General features: G+C 42.3%; 1 protein-coding gene across 1 annotated transcript; it reads left to right on the forward strand.

Moving 5' to 3' along the window:
* The first annotated feature begins 1,852 nt into the window (after positions 1-1,852).
* Positions 1,853-10,551, forward strand: NUP42 (nucleoporin 42). The gene is made up of 7 exons (XM_051609523.1): positions 1,853-1,969; positions 3,052-3,304; positions 4,571-4,665; positions 4,986-5,062; positions 7,158-7,241; positions 9,528-9,612; positions 9,751-10,551. The coding sequence occupies exons 1-7, from the start codon at positions 1,858-1,860 to the stop codon at positions 10,305-10,307; spliced, it is 1,263 nt and encodes a 420-aa protein (XP_051465483.1). The 5' UTR covers positions 1,853-1,857; the 3' UTR covers positions 10,308-10,551.
* The last annotated feature ends 9,486 nt before the right edge of the window (positions 10,552-20,037 follow it).

Consider the following 20,037-nt stretch of genomic DNA (forward strand, 5'->3'; position numbering starts at 1 on the left):
GTGCCAGAGCCTTTTGCTGGTAAGTGAGAACACCTCTCTGCAGTGAGACCCAGGTGGAGGATTGCTCAGCCTTTTGGCAGAGCTATGAGAGAGTAAAAAGGGATATCAGAGAAGAAAGAAATCAGGGAGTCTGAGAAAGAGAGAAACTGGTGGAGCCATGCCATGTCCTCCCTGAGGCAGAAATAGAAACAGCCACCAGGAAAGAAAAATGAGGGGTCCTAGAGCTCCCCCTGCCAGGCTGGAGGCAGCACTTTGAAGGAAAGGAGTGAACAGAGGTAAGTCCATGCCTGGGGCTGTGGGCAAACCCTCGTCTTGCCCACTTGGCTTTCCCTGGTGCCTCTGTACAACAGGTTTGAAGCTCTGGATGTGAAAGGCCAGTCAATGGATCATGGTCCATCTATACCAGAGGTGTCATCAAGGTCAGAAAGGCCTACCCCCCATATTAGGACCATCTCCACAAGGAAGAAAAGACAGGTTCTAGCAGTAGGTGACTCCCTTCTGAGGGTAACAGAGGGTGCCATATGCTAGGACAGACCCTTATAGGGAAGTCTGCTACCTCCCTGGGGCCTGGGTTAAGGACATCACTGGGAAAGTTCTAGTGTGGTACAGCCCTTGAACTATTACCCATTACTGATCTTCCACATGCTTGGTGATGAAGCCACTACACATAGTCCAAGGGTGATCAGAAGAGACTTCAGAGCCTTGGGATGGTTGGTGGGGGAACCTGGAGAACAGATTTTTTTTTTCTCTCTCCCTCCAGTGGCAGGCAGAGACATGGGAAGAAGCAGGTGCATATAATCTGTTAATACATGGCTCTGTGGCTGGTGTCACTGCCACAATTTTGGTTTTTTAAATGCTGGGATAGCCTACGTGGCACCAGCCTTGCTGGTGTCAGATGGTGTTCACCTTTCTCCAAGGGGAAGAGGGTCTTTTGCTTCGGAGTTAGTGGGGGCTCACTGGCAGCTTCAAACTAGACTCAAAAGGGGAAGGGGATAATATCAGGCTTGCCTATGACCAAGCAGAGTGCTGCAGGGAGCATACCCGGGGAGATGGGATGCCCTTCGGAGGGACCTGGGCAAGCTTGACAGGTGGGCCAGCGTGAACCTCATGAGGTTCAACAACATGCGAAGTCCTGCAGCTGGGCTAGGGCAGGTGCCGGCAGGTACCCACACAGGCTAGGGGATGAAGGGACTGAAAGCAGCTCTGCAGCGAGGGGCTGGGGGGCTGCCCCAGGGGGAGCTGGATGTGAGCTGGCAGCCTGCCACTCGCAGCCCGGAGAGCCAGCGGGAAAAGTGGGGCCGGCAGGTCCAGGGAGGGAATTCTGCCCTTCTGGTGAGACCCCCACCTGGAGTTCAGAACTGGAGTCCTCAGCACAGGGAGGAGTCGGACCCCTTGGAGTGAGTGTAGAGGAGGGGGCATCAGAGGAAGAGCCCTCTCCTCTGGGGTAGCTGGGGTTGTTCAGCCTGAGGAGCCTACGCCGTGGCCTCCCCGTACCTCGCAGGGACGTGTAAGGGACACACTTCTCAGCAGGGCCTGTAGCAACAGGACAAGGGGCAATGGTTTTAACTACACCAGGGTAGACTTAGACTACATGTAAGGATTTTTTTTATTATTATTTATTTATTTTACGATGCGGGTGCTGAAACACCGGAACAGGCTGCCCGGGGCGGGGCTGGGGGACAGATGCCCCATTCCTGGGAAGAGATCGGGCTCTGATCAACCCGCTGGAGCCGCAGCCGCCCCTGCTGGGGGCCGCCCGATCGCGGGGCGGGGCGGGGCGCGGGGCGGGGCGGGGCGCGGGGCGGCTGTTGCGGCCCCGGCCGGCGGCGCGCGGCGCTGACGTCAGGGCGGGCCGCCATGGCCATCTGTCAGTTCTTCCTGCAGGGCCGCTGCCGCTTCGGAGAGCGGTGCTGGAACGAGCACCCCCGCGGCGGCGGGCGCTGCGGCTCCTCCGCGCCCCACCACGCAGGTACGGCGGCGGGCGGCGGCGCGGGGTCGCACGGCTGCCTGAGGCCTCCCGCCCCCCGGGGGGCTGCGGGTGTAGAGGGGAGCGCTGGGCGGTGGGACCCCCGGCGCCCCCCCCGGTGCCTCGTGCCGTCTGCCTCGGGTTGTCGGCGGGAGCGTCCGTTGGGCGCTCGTGGGGCGGGGCGCGGGGGGGGCAGCGCAGGCGCTGCCACAGGAGCGCGGGAGAACCACAGAATCACAGAATCCCAGGGGTTGGAAGGGACCTCGAAAGATCACCCAGTCCAACCCCCCTGCCAGAGCAGGGTCACCCAGAGCACATCACACAGGAACGTGTCCAGGCGGGTTTTGAATGTCTCCAGTGAAGGAGACTCCACAACCTCCCTGGGCGAACGCGGCTCCACAAACGCTGCTTGTAAGAGCCGAGAGCGCGTTCCAGGCAGCCGCTGGTTGAATCGCTTGCAGGGTGTTTTGATTGTGATTAAGTAGGGGTCTGTGGGAGCTTCGGGTGTGCGGGGTGCGGTGGGGAATGCCGCCGAGCGGAGGCAGAGTCACGGGCGGTCACGCCTCTGCAGCTGCCTGTTTTTTTACCTGCGGAAGGAGGGTCGGCGTTTGCCTGCAGCTCCCGCAGAGGTGTGCCCATGGGCTTAAAACTAAGATTGGGAGGTCCATACTGTGCAGCCGAGCCACTGCTACGAGCTGTGCAGCAGGAGCCCTTAATCTGGACGTACTGAGGGCTCATTGTTTTTCTGCTGTGGTAGTTACTTTATGAAACAAGCACAGAGTCACAGAATACGCTGAGTTGGAAAGGACCCATCAGGATCATCAGGGCAGCCTCTTCCGTGCAGTGCCAACGAGTTAGTGATGTGAGGAGTTCAAATTTACATCTGCTCGCAGTATCACCCAGGGTAACTCTGTAGGTTAAGCTTACTGTGTAAATCAGGTTAACTCATTAGGAAAAAACTGTGCTTTCTTTTCAAACTTATTGCCACTATAAGAATAGTTATGTTTACAATTGTTGTTGCTGTTGTATTGTTTAATATCTTAATGATTTAAGATTTATTGTTTGTTTGTTTTTGTTATCGGAAGGTGCAAGCAGAGGAGGAGGAGGAGGATGGAGTACCACTAATCAGAGATACACTAATGTTATCCAGCCATCTACCTTTAAGTCTAATACATGGGGTGGCAGCAGAGATCAGGGAAGAGGATTTTTTGGCTCCTCTGATTTTGGATCGTCAGGTGGCAGCAGCAGAAATGCAGACTTTTCACAGAACAGATTCTCTGCGTTAATGAACAGTCAAAATATTGCTGATGGCAATAAAGATGAAGATGAGAGACTTCTGTGAGTTATAGTTCTTTTCACTGAAAGTCTTTACAATGAGCAGTTTAAAAGCTTATTGACTTACTGAAGATAATGCATTGGACATGATCATGAGGGCAAAGCTGGGACGTGTAGTAAGAACCACAGAAAACACTACTTCTTTTGGTTCTTTGCTGGCATGGGAAGAAAACAATCCCTGTTTAAAGTTGGGCAGCTAGACAACTGATATTAGTATGATGGTATGGTATCTAAGTTGTGGGCAGAAGGGTAAGGAAGGAAACAAGGATTTCAGTACTGGACAATAAGGGGTCACAGCACCTTGGGACAGCATTTCAGCCATTTTTTAAAAAGCCTGTTTGAGAAAATGAGCAGTTTGACTTAGTTTTCTTGACACTTAAGATAACTAATTGTTCTGCCAATAGCAAAACTATTGAAACCTGGCTTCCCATGGATATTAACATGTGCATTAGAGTCAGTGGAGAGTGACCAGTAGGATTCAAGGCAATGACAGGGCAGGTGATGAAAAGCAACAAGCAGGGTGATTTCCTGAAAAAGTAAGGTTTTGGAACCACTTTCCATTATTTTATTAAGTTTACATTAAGAAAAAGCTTAACAATATTATTTATGCAGCTTCTCAAACATTAATATATATTGCGTTACAAGCATTTGAAATACTTAGAATCTTTCTTTGGTTGTTCTGCTTGTCCACCTCAGTTTCTGCCTTTTCACAGTTTGCTTGTATTTGGATTTACTTTTGGTGACCTAGCTTCTCTTTCTCTACTTTTGCAATGTCTGTGTTTTTATGCTTTTGGTTGTTTTCCAAAAACTTACATGGAACACTTATCTTTTATTTTTTCTTTTTTTTTTCCTGAGTTTTGCTCCTTAATACTCTGCATGTTCATTTGTATTGAAAAATCATCTGTTATTGAGCAGGTTTTAAATTGTATTGCCATCTACAGCTTCAGGGAAAATCCTATGACACCATGTGACATACAAGGATTAAAAAATAATTTGCATATTTTATGATTTTTTTAAAGATCTGGCTTGATTTACTTGTAGTTAGTTTATAAAGTTAAAAGCTTTGAAGGGACAGTTCTGTATCTTATAAAATAAGTGCCTTTTTTTCAACGAAGAACTGAGTTTTTGTCTTGTTCATTCTGACTAGTGTCACACTTCTTTGATTTTCATTTGAATCTGACTTTGGATTCAAACTAGGCAATTGCTTCTGGTGGTTTTGGTTTGACCATGTAGTTTCCCCTTCATGTGTGGTTTTGTTTTGTTTCCTAGTGAATCTGTAGTGAAAGACATGGAAATTTGGGAATCTTCGGGGCAATGGCCATTTTCATCTTATTCACCTATGAAGGAAAAGCCAAATGTCTCAGGTGGGTAATGTTTTTAGTGTTGCCACGTGTTGCTGCTATTTAAGATGTTTCTTACACACTGTTGTAACCTCTGTGGAATCATTTGCAAGGTGATGTTTTCCCTGTGATGCGACAGAAAAGAATATTGGATTATGGCAAATTACTTTTGGACATTCACATCTTTGAAGTTCTGTAATGAATCCCTTTTTCTGTCTCTGACAGTGACTGAGGACTTACCACTACAGATAATGTCCCTAGGCCCGTTTCTTCATGACTATCAAGGGCAATTGGAAGTACTGGTACATTTTCTTGCAGGTTTTTGATTATTCCTCTCCTTTCAGGTTTTGCAGATTTCTCTCCAGAAGAGTTGCATCTGGAGTATTATAACTGCCGAGCAAACAATGACATTCAAAACTATGTAAGTATTTTAACAAATACTCATTTACCTGGATGTATTTCAGGATAGGATTTGTTGCTGTTCTTCAGGTGGCAACTCTTGACTCATTTAATGACCAAACTGTAGGAGATTATTAGAATGCCGATGTATTTTTAAATTACTCTGTACTCAATAGAATACAAAAATAGCTGCTAGTCTGTATGCTCTACCATAACTTCCTATTTCTGTCCAAGATGACAGGCTCAAACTGTCAGATCCCAGCTTCTAAAACTGGTGGCCTAAACATGTGGACACATCAGCTCCTACAAAAAGTGGTGGCAATAGATTTTTAGCTAGTCTCAGTTAAACATACGTTCTTTTCTCAGTCTGGACACTCCTTGTCTTAGGCTTGTCCTGGTTCATGTGTGTTATTTGTAGAAGTTATTAGAAGGACTTCTAGAAGTCCTGTCTCAGAAGTTTAATGTTCTGTATGGTCTTAGTTTGATTGTTGTATCTGGGAATATAATGCTTTAGGTAGAACACTGGGGAAGTTTATTGGACCTTACTCTTTTTACATCTCTTTATTGTAGTTAATAAATGCTGAAAAGAATAGGTACATTTAAAGAAGTATACACATTTCTAGAAAGGAAGTAACATGTATGTTTTTATGTAAATACCTATTTAGATGTATTGTTCCTCCCTCATAGTCCTATCAACATCAAGGAAACCAGTACAGTTTAATGTTTTGTTAGAAAAGGACTTAGGCTACTGGATGGACAAAAGTACAAACTAAACTGAGCTACATTGCTCTGTTTCCTCTTCCCCTTGGTTCTGTATTATGCAGAAGAAATGGCTGTTGTCACCACTCTTGCTTCACATGTTTAGAGTTACCAGAATTGCATTTTCAGAGACAGAAGAGAGATTAATTAAAAAACAAAACAAAACAAAAACCCTCTTCAATTAAAAAAACCCACACTGAAGTGATGAAACAATACGCTATGCCTGGCTATTAAAAAAAAATAAAATTGTGGTCGTACTGAAGTGTTGAAGTTCTTAAAAGTCTCAGGATATAGATTATAACAGTATGACACAGTTCTCTCACCAAACATTTAAGTACAACATGTCTTTTCCAAAGCGTGTGTTTCTATTCTTAAACTGGGTCAAAATCTGAATTTTCCAGTCTCTTGTATAAGAGCTGATCCCAGGCAACGTGATCTTCTGGCACGTGACTAGACACAAAAGAATTATTGATGTTTGTGATCTAAGACCCTTTTGAAAAATTAAGGAATTTATTTACAAAAAGATTACTCGTTCCATTCTTACAGGCATTTGGGGCATTATGTGTTTTACTTGGTTAGTTTTTAAGGAAAATTCAATTAGGCTAGGCTTCAAATAAGCTGTGTTGATAAGTATAGGAAATTCATGTTAGAAATTCCTGAAAAAGGAGCAAATGACTTTCCAATTTCTTCATTAATACTTTAATCATAGTTATCAGACAGACAGACATGGGTACTAGTTATTGCTGCATGTGTGCTGAGCAGTAATCTATTGAATCACATTAAAGGGGATTATTTAAACTAAACAAATTAATTTATGCAAAGTTACTTTAGGATGATTCAGTGTTCTGAATTACAGTGTTTTGAAAGTGGGCAACTTTTTTCTGAAAATGTGGAAGAAGCTAAGGCAAATCTTAGAACTTAATCTTAGAACCTAATGAGCGAGCACATAAGTAGACAAGACAGAAATAAAACGGGTTGAAGAGTTTGTTCTCTTGTACTTAAAACCTACATATTTAATGTGTTTGTTGTTTTGGGTTTTTTTTTCAAGCACGTAATGCAGATAGTGATTGAACTTTCATGTAGAAAGTCCCAGGACATTTTTTTAATCTGTTATATGAAGCTAAAAAGTTCATTTAGGGCAATAGTAAAAAACTTTAAAGGAATTCTGTGTTAATAGCAAAAGTTTCAGCTTCTCACCTTGAAGTTTCAGGAAAGCAAAAATCTTGTCATCTTGGTGTAATGAAGTTTCTTTTCTAATTCTACAAATATTTTGGTTTAGTTGTCAGATCACTCTATTTTAATTATTTGTATAAGTCTTCACCAATAATAAAACGTTGCTTTATTTTTGCCCTTTTTAGATAGATTCTGTACAAAAGTTAGCAAAACAGTGGAAAAAACGGCTGTTTCAGCTGAAAACTTCAAATGCATCAAAAGCAGCTCTGGTAAGTGCTAATGAAAGGTAAAATGTTTCTGTTGTTGATGTCATAATTTTATTAATCTTGGGCAACTGTTTTTCTTAGATTCATGTTATTTTAGACACATCCCACCAAACTGTCCTGCAAATGCCAAGGTTAATTTCTGCTACAAAGACTTCTCAGACATGGAAGTTGAAATATACCACATTGTTTCTAATAAGGAGATCTTCCAGTTGTTCTGGAGAAACTTCAGCTGTTACCAAAGGATTTAACTACAGTTCTAGCTATATAAATAGGTGATAGGTATTGCTTTGAAGATCGAAGGATACTATATTTTACAAGCAAATATACGTTATTCTCTTAGGGCATGCTTGTTTGTACCCAAATAGCTGAGATATGAAAATGTTTGGTTCTTAGGTCCATTGGCAATTTTATGGTAGATCTGTGAACTGTTCTGAAAACCTCGACTAAGATGTGTTATAGTCTGGCACTGCAGCCTTGAAAAACATCCAGAATGGAAGAGTTTGGCTGACTGGCAGCATGAAGACTTTGACAGTAATCTTAGAACACTCTTGGGAACATTAAGAGAAAGTGGAAAGGGTGTAAGGTGGAATTGCATAAGGGAATAATGATTTCCATTTGAAAACCTCCCCACATCTCCATCTGATTTATTTTTTTTATAGGCAATAGAAATGTGACTGAATATTCTAGCACTGCCTGAGTCAGATGAATGTGAAAGTGTGTGAACACAATTTTGGGTCTTATATCTACTTTTCTCTGGAATCAAGAAATCAGGCAGGTGTTACAAAACCCTTTAGTTAACTAAGGAAAGTAATGAACCAGGATGGTTCCATGTTAGCAGGACAGCAGCTGGATCTGAGGTTTGGAACGCTAGCATTGCAAGCCATGTAAAAATAACCATAGCTTGAGGTTTTGGGAACCATTTGAGTACATGTATCCTAAGAGGAAAATACCCACCCCAGTGTTTTTTTCCCATGTGCTGATTTTAATTTTCCAAGATCTAATCAGCAGACAAGACCAGAATTGTCCTCCAGCCATCTAAGGATAAGTACAACAATTTGGTGTTACCAGAATGAGAAACTGATAGATGGGTGGGAGAGAAACCCTGGGTAAAATTTGAAGATAGAGAGTAGTTGTTCCTGGGAAGGTGACATACTCTTGTGAATCTAGATGCATCAGAAGGCTTCAGTTAAAGCCAATAGTAAATAATCAGGGAGACAGAATAAGTTGAGTCTGCATGAAGTGCATTAAAGTCTTAGTAATATGATCATACCCCTTGGTATGTTCTCTGGGGCCCACAATATAAAAAGGACATGGAGCTGTTGGAGCAAGTACAGAGGAGAGCCACAAAGATGATTAGAGGGCTGAAGCACACCTCCTGTGAAGACAGGCTGAGAGAGTTGGGGTGGTTCAGCCTGGAGAAGAGAAGGCTCCAGGGAGACCTCATAGTGGCCTTCCAGTACCTGAAGAGGCCTGCAGTCCCTCCCTGGGGAGGGACTTCTTACAAGGATGGGTACTGATAAGACAAGGGATAATGGCTGAAAACTGGAAGAGGGGAGATTTAGGTTATACATTAGGAAGAAATTTTTCACTGTGAGGGTGGTGAGACACTGGAACAGGCTGCCCAGGGAAGTTGTGGTTGCCCCATCTCTGGAAGTGTTCAAGGCCAGGTTGGATGGGGCTTGGAGCAACCTGGTCTAGTGGGAAACTACATATGGCAGGGGGCTTGGAACCAGAGGATCTCTGAGGTCACTTCCAACCAAAACCATGCTCTGTTCAGTGCTGAAGGTGAAGTGGGATTTGGGCTTTAGCACAGAAGACTAGATGTGCCAAAGTGAGAGAATAGACTTAAGAAGTCAAAACAATGACATAGATAGCAACCTGATCCAGTTGAAGATGTCCCTGCTTATTGCAGGGGGCTGGACTAGATGATCTCTAAAGGTCCCTTCTAACCCAAACATTCTATGATTCTATGGGGTCATAAAGCACTAACTGAAATAGGTGAGAGATGAGAAGAGCTCAGAAAGGTGTTCAGGTTGTTGACTGACAGACAAAAATTTGTATATTGTAGTATGTTTCTAGATTGTTTTGCAGAGAAGAGTTATAGCCTTAAAGCATTTTGTTTATGGCTGCAGGAGCGTGCAATGGTGATGAATGTGATCAGTGTCTAACGTAGTCTACGTGTTGTTAAATTGGACTGGGCAGCTCTGTTTTTCCTTCAAGTATTTATTGAAATATATTTCTCTGTTTGGGAATCTCGTTTTCATTTAAGTATTTGGAATTTTTTTTAAGCTGTCTGAGTTGAAGAACACAGTCACTCAACCATTGCCTACCTTTGGATTTGGAGAACAGCAAACACCAAGCTTTGGGGTGCCAAGTAAGTTCCTACATTAAGAACCAACAGTTAAATGTTTTCTTGTGTTTTTCTTCTTCCATGTTATTTAAATGCAGCAGAGGTTTAGCGTCACAGGTGTGCACATGCTAACTTTTTTTTTTACAAATTTTGTAATTGCAGGCTCTCCTGTGAACAGCAGCAGCAGCGCTAGCAGTTTCTCTTTTAAAACAAGCTCCAGCTTTGTCAATGCATCATCTGGCAACACCCCTGCTTTTGGGAGCTCTTCTGCAGGTTGTAATACTCCTGCATTTGGTATGACGTCCTCTCCTACTCTCTCCCATTCTGTTGGTTTTGGCAGCCCAGTGGCTCCATCTGCAGCCTCCTTCTCATTTAAAACTTCTGAAACAACTAGTGGTTTTGGAGCTTCTGGCTTTTCGGGGTTTGGCAGTTCTGCTGTGAACTCTTCAAGCACCGCTTCATTTACAGCCTTTGGAGCTTTTAATGCTGCAGCTTCTCCCTCACATTCAAGCACTGGACAGACTGCCAGTGCCTTTGGACTTAGTATCACATCAGCATCTTCTGCGGTCACAAACAATACTGTATCAGAAAAGTTATTTACACCAAAGAGTGAATTATCAGCTGAAGAGTTGAAACAATTTGAAGCAAAAAAGTTTACAGTGGGAAAGATTCCTCTTAAGCCACCACCATTAGAACTTTTAAATGTTTTTGACTTTTGAGTTCATTTTGAACTAACATGGTTTTGTCATCTCTCCGATATCTCAACTACACAATTTGATGGTTGAGTAATGAAATAGAATGTTTCCATTAGAGTTAATTTCATTTTAATTTCTAAGCCTTCTGCAATAATTAACTTGCAGACATGAAATATTTTAACACTGAATTTTATCGTTCCCATTTTGGAATGGAACTTTTACATCCAAGAAATGAACTAATGAAAATAAAATTTAAAGTTCCATTTTATATTCTGTACTGTGAAATTATATTAAAAAGGCTTTGTCAAAAGTAAGAATGCTTTGGTGAAGAATTGTTGTGGAAGTGTAAGACTAATTAAATACAGACCTCAAAATTAGTTTAATGGCATTAGGAAGAAGGTTGGACAGTCAAACTGGGAGGAGATCTATTACAAAAGCTTTGTCAGACACAACTTATTTACAGGTTCAGTTGGAAACTAAGACTACACAGTGTTGTTTAACCTAAATCTAAGCTTAGGATGATGACTCAAAAATGTGCATCACACCCACCTCTGAGGCAAGGGCACTCAGTCCCAGGAAGTTCCTTTGGACACCAGATCGATCCAAGGGGAAGGTATCCAGTGACACCCACTGCTTTAAGGAGAACCACTCCAAGGGGGTCTCAGGCAGGAGATGACCTGCTCAAACAAATTTAACATTAGGATGATAGGCCATGGATAGGCACTCTGCAGGCTTCCTAGACATCCAGCTTTCTCAGTCCATACACTCAGTGCCGATGTACCAGAAACTTGTATATGTTAGGTTTCAAACATGGGTTGATGACACGGATTTTTCTGGTATTTTTTAGACTAAGTAAGGCATCTGTCATTGTTAATGTCCCAGGCTTGCTGCAACTCACAAGCAAAATACTGATACCTTGGCCAGGAGTTCCATTTAATTCTTAGGAAATGTGTTTTTCCAGTTGAGGTCTCTAGAGCAGCACTAAGACTTGTACAAATTAAGAAATGTACATCTGTCAGGGCTCACTTAGCTCTGGATCATTTATGCCAGTGCCTCAGATTTTGACACATGAACTGAGGAACGTACCAAAATCCATCACACCATTGTAGCTGCAGAAATCCCCCATCTTTACAGAACTTGTTAACCTCACTTTTGTAAAAAAGTTTGCATTTAACAACAACCAAACAAAAATACATTTGTGGTTTTTCAGGTGAATGCCAGAACTGCCTGAACTCATTCCATTACCTGCTATATATATTTGTGAAGCCTTAGTGGTTCTCAAACCCAACTGTATCAGAAAGCTACAAGATTTTTTTAAAGTTCCTATAATTTTTATTATTTGCAGTCAAGCAGCATTCTAGCATGGCAAGAGTATATTTTGGTTCTGTCTCATATTTAAAGCAGTAGTAGTTTTGAAGTTACCTGGTTTGTTTTTTTTCTCATGTTCAGCCTCCTAAATTACTACTTGAACAACCAACAACAGCAAAAGAACATTCCAAGTCACAGTCAAGAATAGGCTCCCTCTGACAAGTGCCAGAGTGATCTTTTCTCAGTTGTAGTGTCTTTCTTTTTCATAGAATCATAGAATGGTTAAGGTTGGAAGGGACCTAAAAGATCACCAGGTTACAAACTCCCTGCTTTGAGTAGGGACAAGGCCACTGCAAGATTTTTGAGCATTTGTGCCTTGGTGCTGCTGCTTTGCTATGTAAGTGGTTAAAGCAGCTTCCTTTTGAACTTCAGTGATGAGCTAAAACCTTTAGTCTTTCTCAGAGTACCTCAGCAGGCTGTTGCTGGAGGCTGCACTAAGAGCTTTCAAGGCTCTGAAGTGTGCAAGAGCTTTTTTAAGTGAAACTGCTTTTGCTTAAAACAATAAAATAGAATTGCAAGGCCCATGACAAATCTGAATAATCTACTGTACCCAAAATAACATTGGCTAAGATGTTTTCAAACATCATTATAACCTAGAGGGACCTAAGAAGAGAAGGGGATTTTTAAGTCATAGGTTACCTTGCCATTCAGAAACAGAAAGATTAAAGGAGGTATTCCTAATTCAGATGACAATATATTTTAAAGAATCACGTTTGAGCAATGTTTTGAACAAACACATTTTTTCAGATCATCTCTTCACCCTCGAAGAAAAATAATTTTTAAAAAATCACTCTTAGAGATAACTAAGACATGGTGTTTTATCACAAACAGACTTCTGAGCATCTAAAAAGATGGCAGAGAGCAGTGTAATATGACTTAGCTAGCAAAAGGCAAGATGTGTTAAGCTGCAGAAGTAGAGGTAAGGGTAGGATAGAACAAAAAGAAATAGTATGGCTCTAGTGGGCTTACTAAACTGCAGAAAATAAGCAAAAAATTTCTCAGCAGATAAATCTTTCCCAACATTAGCACTGTATTTCATTTTTTTTGCTCTTCATCCTGTTTCTGCTTTTGGTATACTTGGTATCCCAGTTGTTTGCAAATACAAAAGTGGATAAATCGTATCTTCCTTTTAGCTACAATCCTTTCATTTTTATTAACTTTTTTGCAACTGCTTTTGCATTTGGTTTATGTGTGGCTGCTCTCCAGAAAGTCATAATGTTGTGGTTTGTCATATAAAAACTCACATAGAGTGGTGGGAAGCTCACAGATCTCACTGCACCTTGTTTCTGAACAGAAAACAGGAGGTGAACATCCAAGCAAAGAGGTGTGACATGTTCTGATTAGTAGAAGAACCTGATCTTTGACAAAGGTTAGAACATTCAGATTTCTCGTGATACTTTCAAGTACTCTCCTTACTTAGAAATAACAGGATTTATGAGTCACTGGAATTCCTGCAGCGTGGTACAAACAACTAATATGAAGAAAGATTTGAAGTTTTTGGTTCCAAGAGATCCTGGATTAATCCTCACTCAGCAGCACTCGAGAGTGGCTGTACACAGGAGAGAAACTCCACTGCTCCAGCAGAGGAAGCAACTCAGCATATAACAAATGGAATTCTGTCTGCCTTTTTTCTTCCAAGTGATATTAGCAGCATTGGGAGATCTCAAAATATGAGCTAATAGCAAAAAAGGGTGTGTGTGTGTGTGTGTTTAAAAAGCAACCCTCAGAAAGCATTACAATTTCGTCTGGGAAGTTAAGCATCATAGTAGCTACATGCTCTGTAGTTTCACTACATGCAGCAGAAAGTGGCACAGTAGCCTTGGACTGAAGGAAGGAAGTTGAGCTGCAGTCAATCAACTAACTAGATTTAAGCCTCAGAGAATAAAGCTAAGGGCATCAACAACAATAAATTAACCACAGCCAGAAGGATAAGAAGAGCTTTTGCAAACACCTCTGGGGGGAAAGGAATACAAAAGACCTATTAATACAGGAGCACCAAAGTGAGATTGATAACTTTGAAATGGTGGAAATCTATTTTAAAAATACTTGAAATGAGAGACAGTTGAAAATCAATGAGGATGTAATGCAGTTACTGATAAAAGGCAAGTAAGAACATATTTGTGAAATGTGAGCTTATGCAGCACAGTGGGAGTCCAGATAATTTGTTGTACTGGTCAGTAACGGATCAGCTAATGGACTTGCTATAGTTCTGATAATTATTTAGATTATTTAGCAGACTGGGGAAATAATGTATCTTAGCAAGAAAAGGTACCAATTTTGTTGATTATTACAGTTTGAGGAAATTCTAAAGACAAATCATCTGGCTTTTAGTAAGACATTTGATACAGGCATTTAAGTGGTGTCAGATGTTTGTGTAACAGTGAATAAAGTTAGCAATTAGTCACAGACATCGACAAGCAAGTGAACACTTTTTGTTTACAGACCATGTCCCACATCTAAATGTAGAGGACAGAGAGAAACTAATTTGTGATTTACCTGGACAATAGTGGAGGAGAAAATCCATAGGCTGTATTTAGGCATTTCAACTGTGTATCTAATTGTATTTGACCTAATATAAGCCAGCAGCTGAAGAAAAGAATCTAGACTACCAGAATTCCAAGAGACAGAGAAAATTGTAGAGTTAAAAGGTACTGACAGTAAGTGAGCTATGAAGCCACAGTGGCTTCACAGAATCACAGAATATTAGGGGTTGGAAGGGACCTGCAAAGATCATCGAGTCCAACCCCCCTGCCAGAGCAGGACCAAAAAAAAACCAAAACCAAACAACCTCCCCCCAAACCAAAACAAAAACGAAACCCACAAAAAAACACATCGCCTAGGGCCTATTACTCAGAAAGGCATCCAGACAGGTCTTGAAAGTCTCCAGAAAAGGAGACTCCACAACCTCTCTGGGCAGCCTGTTCCAGTGCTCTATCACCCTCACAGTAAAGAAGTTCTTCCTCATGTTGAGGTGGAACTTCCTGTGCTTGAGTTTGAATCCATTGCCCCTCATCCTACCACAGGGCACAGGTGAAAAGAGGTTGTCCCTGCCTTCTTGATGCCCAGCCCTCATGTATTTATAGACATTAACTAGACCCCCTCTCAGTCTTCTCTCTAGACTGAAAAGCCCTAGATCTCTCCACCTTTCCTCCTAAGGCAGGTGTTCCAGTCTCTTAATCATCCTTGTAGCTGTCTGTTGGACTCTTTCCAGTAGATCCCCATCCCTCTTGAACTGGGGAGCCCAGAACTGGACACAGTACTCCAAGTGAGGTCTCACCAGGGCTGAGTAGATGGGGAGGAGAACCTTCCTTGATCTGCTGGAGACACTCCTCTTAATGCACCCCAAGATACCATTGGCCTTCTTGGCCACAAGGGTACATTGTTGTCCCGTGGAGAACTTGTTGTCTACCAGGACTCCAGGGTCCTTCTCCATAGAGCTGCTCTCTAGCAGATCACCTCCTAACCTGTACTGGTTTAGATCAGTGCAATGTAGTTTGAGCTGTAAGAATCTCCTACAGCTGCGTTAATGCTGCACTAGTTCTGAGCACGCAGTTGCCAGACGGCTGTGTGATGAGGGTAAGGAGATCCAGAGAGCAAGCAAAGCACTTGTCAGAAATGAGGATTTAGGAGGAAACTAAAGAGATGAATAATTAGCACTGGGTGAAAGCAGAGGCTGTGACACGGAATGACTGTCTTACTGAAAGGGGACCCCCTCAGAAGGAAAGAAACAGAATTTTTTAAGGCATCTTGACTAGTAGCGAGAAGACTGCTGTACCTCCTCAGTGATGTCTTAGGAAGTTTCCCAACTGGGAAAGTCCATGTCTTCCTCTGTTAAGATCTGGCCAATCCAAAATCAAAACACCAGAAACAAATCTCTACCTGTCAGGACTAACAGTACATGTCACAGACATGTACAGATGCAGTGGCCAACATAAGAAGATCTGATCCCCTGCCTTTGAACCAAAATACACCAGCACTTGTGAAGGGAGTGACATGAGTGCAACACCAAGCATCTGAGGCAGGCAGCTCTATGTGCCTGTCACCTCTCCTGGGAATGATTTAGGGGACTGGCCATAAAGAGAGAACCTACCCCCATTGAGCTTAATGAGCCAGACTAGCTCCCTAACACTGGGAGTGAATATGCCTCATGGTCTTAAAACTCTCACTTGCAATTGCCTGGTTTTTCTGTTAAGAATTACCAAGTAAAAAAACAGGGAGTAGTTCTCAACCACTCAACCTTAGGCAATATTCTTATTTAATCTACAATGTTCTTGGAAGTTTTCCATTTGGTCTGCAGAAAAAAGCTATGCTCATTCTAACAACACTGGGCTCCTTGGTGGGTTTTGTTCTGCAGAAGAACAAGACTAGATCTTAAAATAGAGGGAAGAAGAGCAAGATTTAAATGTCAGCAGGCTGATCAACTTTTTTGTTTGCATACGTGCATTGCTTTGTCTTTCCTCCACAGGCAGTAGGATTTGTTCTTACCATGTCACATGAGACATAGGAAACAAGTTTTACAACTTACTGCTTTCAGCAGGCAGATCTGTTATGTTGCTAATTGCATAGTAGTCATCAGAAAAGTGATCTGGTGGGTTTAAAGTACCTGCAGCAATTGCATCCTCTTCCACCTGAATTTCTGTTTCGCTATGGCTGTGCCCTCTTAGCAAATGAAACGCTTTCCAGTCAGCATTGAGATGTGCTTCTGTAAGTATTCCATGAAGCCTCGTACTTGCAAATCACATGAAAAGTGCCCATTGTATATGCCCTACAAAATAATTTTATTAGTTCTAATTATACAGAATAAACCTGCCCCCTGTATGCAAGCAACATTTGCGTGTGTGCACGTAAAACCACATTACATCACTTTCAAAGGGAGACTAATGAGGTACAGTTCTGATCCCTGAGAGCTTAACTCTTCTCTCTAACCAGTGCTGCTGTGTTTTTCTCAGCCTGACAGTATCTGTAGAGTTCTAGCTTGTGACACACTTCATCATTAAAGCAGTCCTTATAGTCACATGAGATTTGGTTGTAGTTTACTTCTGCAAGTATGGGCTTCTCTTGAAGTACTTGTAATTTTTGAATAGAGCTAAATCATGTAAGAGTGAAATAGCAGTTTATAACCATTGGTTGCTTTTTTTTTTTTTAAAGCCTGGTATCACTTGCTGTTTCTGTATGGTAAATGGACAGCAGATGAGGTGAAGAAGAACCCTCTATATTTGGTAAACATTAGCTCCTTTGGGGAGAAGAGAGCATTCAGTGTTCTCCTGTGGTCTGTCTGCTGGCTCAGCAGCTCCCACGGGGCTGGGGACAAACAGGCCCCTTACAGAGCAGAGCACTGCTTGAACTTCACTGTAGGAACTTGGCATAGCATGAAAGAGAGACCCAGCCTGCAGGCAGATCGGTCTGTCTTGAGATAAGGCTGTCTAAAATTTCCCTGTATATCTTCCTGCCTGGAGTCTGCTTCAGACATCTCTCTCTAGCTAACCTACCTGACTTCCTGGAGATGGATGCCTTTTCCCCTTGTTCTTCATGCCCTCTACTCCCACCCAGCTCCCTAGTCCCCTGCTTTTGCATAACAGGACATGACACCCTTGGCCTCTCCAGGAAGGGAACTGGCCATCAGAAACCCCTCCTCTTCAGAGGTCTGCACCTCTTCCTGAAGCTGACATAGGAATTCACATGTGCATATGACAATGACAACACTGTTGGGGCACAGTATTCATTAATTATTTGAGGGGCCTCCAAGCCAGCCTGAGAACAGAGGCAGAGCTGTACAACATCATGGGTAGATGCTGATACAGGTCCAGCAAGACTAGTCTTTCCAGCTGGTACTGTTTCAAGCTTCAGTCCCATTAGTGCCCTTTATTCACACATTCAAACTCCATATCATAGGAGATTTCTAGCAAAACAAATCCTTCTTAACCTTTAATCATCTTCTGTAGCCACTGGTCAACTCCTCCCATCTGTTCTTTCCAGACAGCTGTCTTTGCCTGTACTTCTCAGAACCACACCTTGAAACTCAGAGATAATAAATCTCCCTCTGCCCCTGATAAAAGAGCTTTTCTGCTTCTCCAGACACTTGTCCAAAATAGAATAGAAAGCTTATTTTCTCCTAAAAACCACTGATACAATGATGTACCTTCCTGCCTGGCTTGTCCTCTAGTCCCCCACCCCTTCCCTAGGAAGGGAGCTGCAGAGATGCTCTCTATCCCAAGCTGTGTGTGGGACAAAATGCCCCAGCATTTTGTCATCCATCAGGTGTACAATCCAGGGAAGGAGGAAGTACCTCTGTGCCTCCACACATTAATTACTACAGACAATTAAGCAACTGTTAGACTGCATCTGCTAACAATCAGATTAACTTTCTCCTACTTTTCCCTTCTGAGCAATACTGCATAGAGGATAAGGAAAAGAGGGGTGGGGAAAGGCACAAAGTACTCAGGCAAGTCTGCTGAAATCCATGATGCTGCCAGGGGAAAAAGCCTGGATATCCTAACTTTTAGTTCTGTGGTTGAAGCACAAGTCCATCCTTCTTTTCACAGTAAAACTCCAGAGCAATGCCTATGAAAGAGCTCACATTATACAAGTAACGCAGCAATACAAGTTAGTCCTTGCATCAGGAAATACATCTGTTTGCCAATAATAGGTCTGCACTGAAGTCATCAAGTTATGCTGGACATCTGACAACATCTAAGGCTGTCCTAGCTGTGCTGAAAAAACAGGGGGCCCTCTCTGGCTTTTTCTTCTCTATTTATCTACTTTCAATTTGGAAAAATATTGGGTAACATTAAAGAGATTATCAGAGTGTCTCAATATTAAATACAGTACAGGAGAACAAACAAATAAATGCACACAAGATGCTTCTTGATCACAGCTGCAATAAACTGGTTCTGGCAGCAAAAAGATTTTCTCCTACTTAAGTGGTCACTGGACACATTCCATCCTTCTGATGATCTACATTGAGAAGGTTTATTCTTCCAACAGTAACAACAGTCACAAACAGAGGGAGTCCTATAAAGTAACTAAAGAGTACATGACAACAATATGTGGGGGTTTTTTTGTTTTTTTTTTAAAAATCTTTTAGTGTGTGGCTGTGATTTATAACTATGCATCCTAGATCATTTACTTAGGAGTTTGTATATATTGCAGTACTTGGTGAACAGGAAGAGGAAGTAACTATCTTTTCACAGCATTCCCACCTGTATCGCTGGGTCTGTGATGATCCACACAGCCCAGGAGGTCAGCTGGAGGACTCAAGAGCCAAGAAGCCCCAGTGCATGCTGCACATCTTGCCACTCCTGCTCAGCTCTCCCAGAACCTCAGTGCAAACCCATATCTAGGAAAGATGGCCCAGAGCTGTGATACTGGCTGTCAGCCATCTAAAAATTTCCCTATGGAAGCAGGACTTCCAAATGGCAGTTTAAGTTTCTGGTATAGTGCACAGGAGCCAGAAAACTCCTGAGGTCCAATTCATGATGTTTTCTGGTTAATATTCAAATTACTCAATTTTAGCAGGTTTCCTATGAAAATAAAATGGTTTTGATTATACTGTCTGATCATTTGTTTGTTTCCTTCTGCACCAGCCACTTTTTTTTTTTTTTTTTTTTTAACCCTACAGCCCACTTCCAGGCACTGAAGTCTTGAAGTCTCATAGCTGTAGTAAGAATTGGCAGCTGGATGAGGAAGGAGACCAGAAGTAGTGTTGCAGCTGAAAGAAAAACAGGCAAAACTCAGCTGCTCTGAATACTGTTAGCAATAGGCTGGCTGATCAGTACACGTGTAACTCCAGCATCTAGAGTAGTTTCCCAGACTTCTTCCACACTGGGGTATTACAGAGGACAAAGGACACCAATCTATAGGAAACTAAGTTTCATACACACATTCTGGGAGTGACAACCAACTTGTTTCAAATATCAAAGCAAAATTCTTCCATGTTCAAACATGAAGTTAAGCCAGGAAAAAGGAGCAATGGTATGTTTGTAAACTCAGATATAACAAAGAATTGAAGCTCCTAACCTCAACCGGATTGCTAACTTGCATACTTAATTAAAATCAATGAAATTATCCATCATCCAAGAGCTCTACTTATGGACTCCAAGCATCATGATTCCTAGGATCCTGTCACTGTTGGAACTTCCAGCCTCCCAGAGCTTATGGGCAAAACAGGGTAATTGCAGAAAAGCTTCTACAATGAAACAGAACCCATGAATGATATTTGACTTAAATGAAACTGAAAATTACAATCTTACTAAAGTAAGACAATTGTTACAATATTTTCTTCCTTCTGGCCAATTTATAGCAAGGATTTTTCACTAACCCTTCATCCTATTGCATGACACACCATATGAATTTGCTTGCTCTTTCCTTTGGCAGAGAATACCATTTC

The sequence above is a fragment of the Apus apus genome, chromosome 2 (genome assembly GCF_020740795.1).
Source record: "Apus apus isolate bApuApu2 chromosome 2, bApuApu2.pri.cur, whole genome shotgun sequence".
Classification (NCBI taxonomy): Eukaryota; Metazoa; Chordata; class Aves; order Apodiformes; family Apodidae; genus Apus; species Apus apus.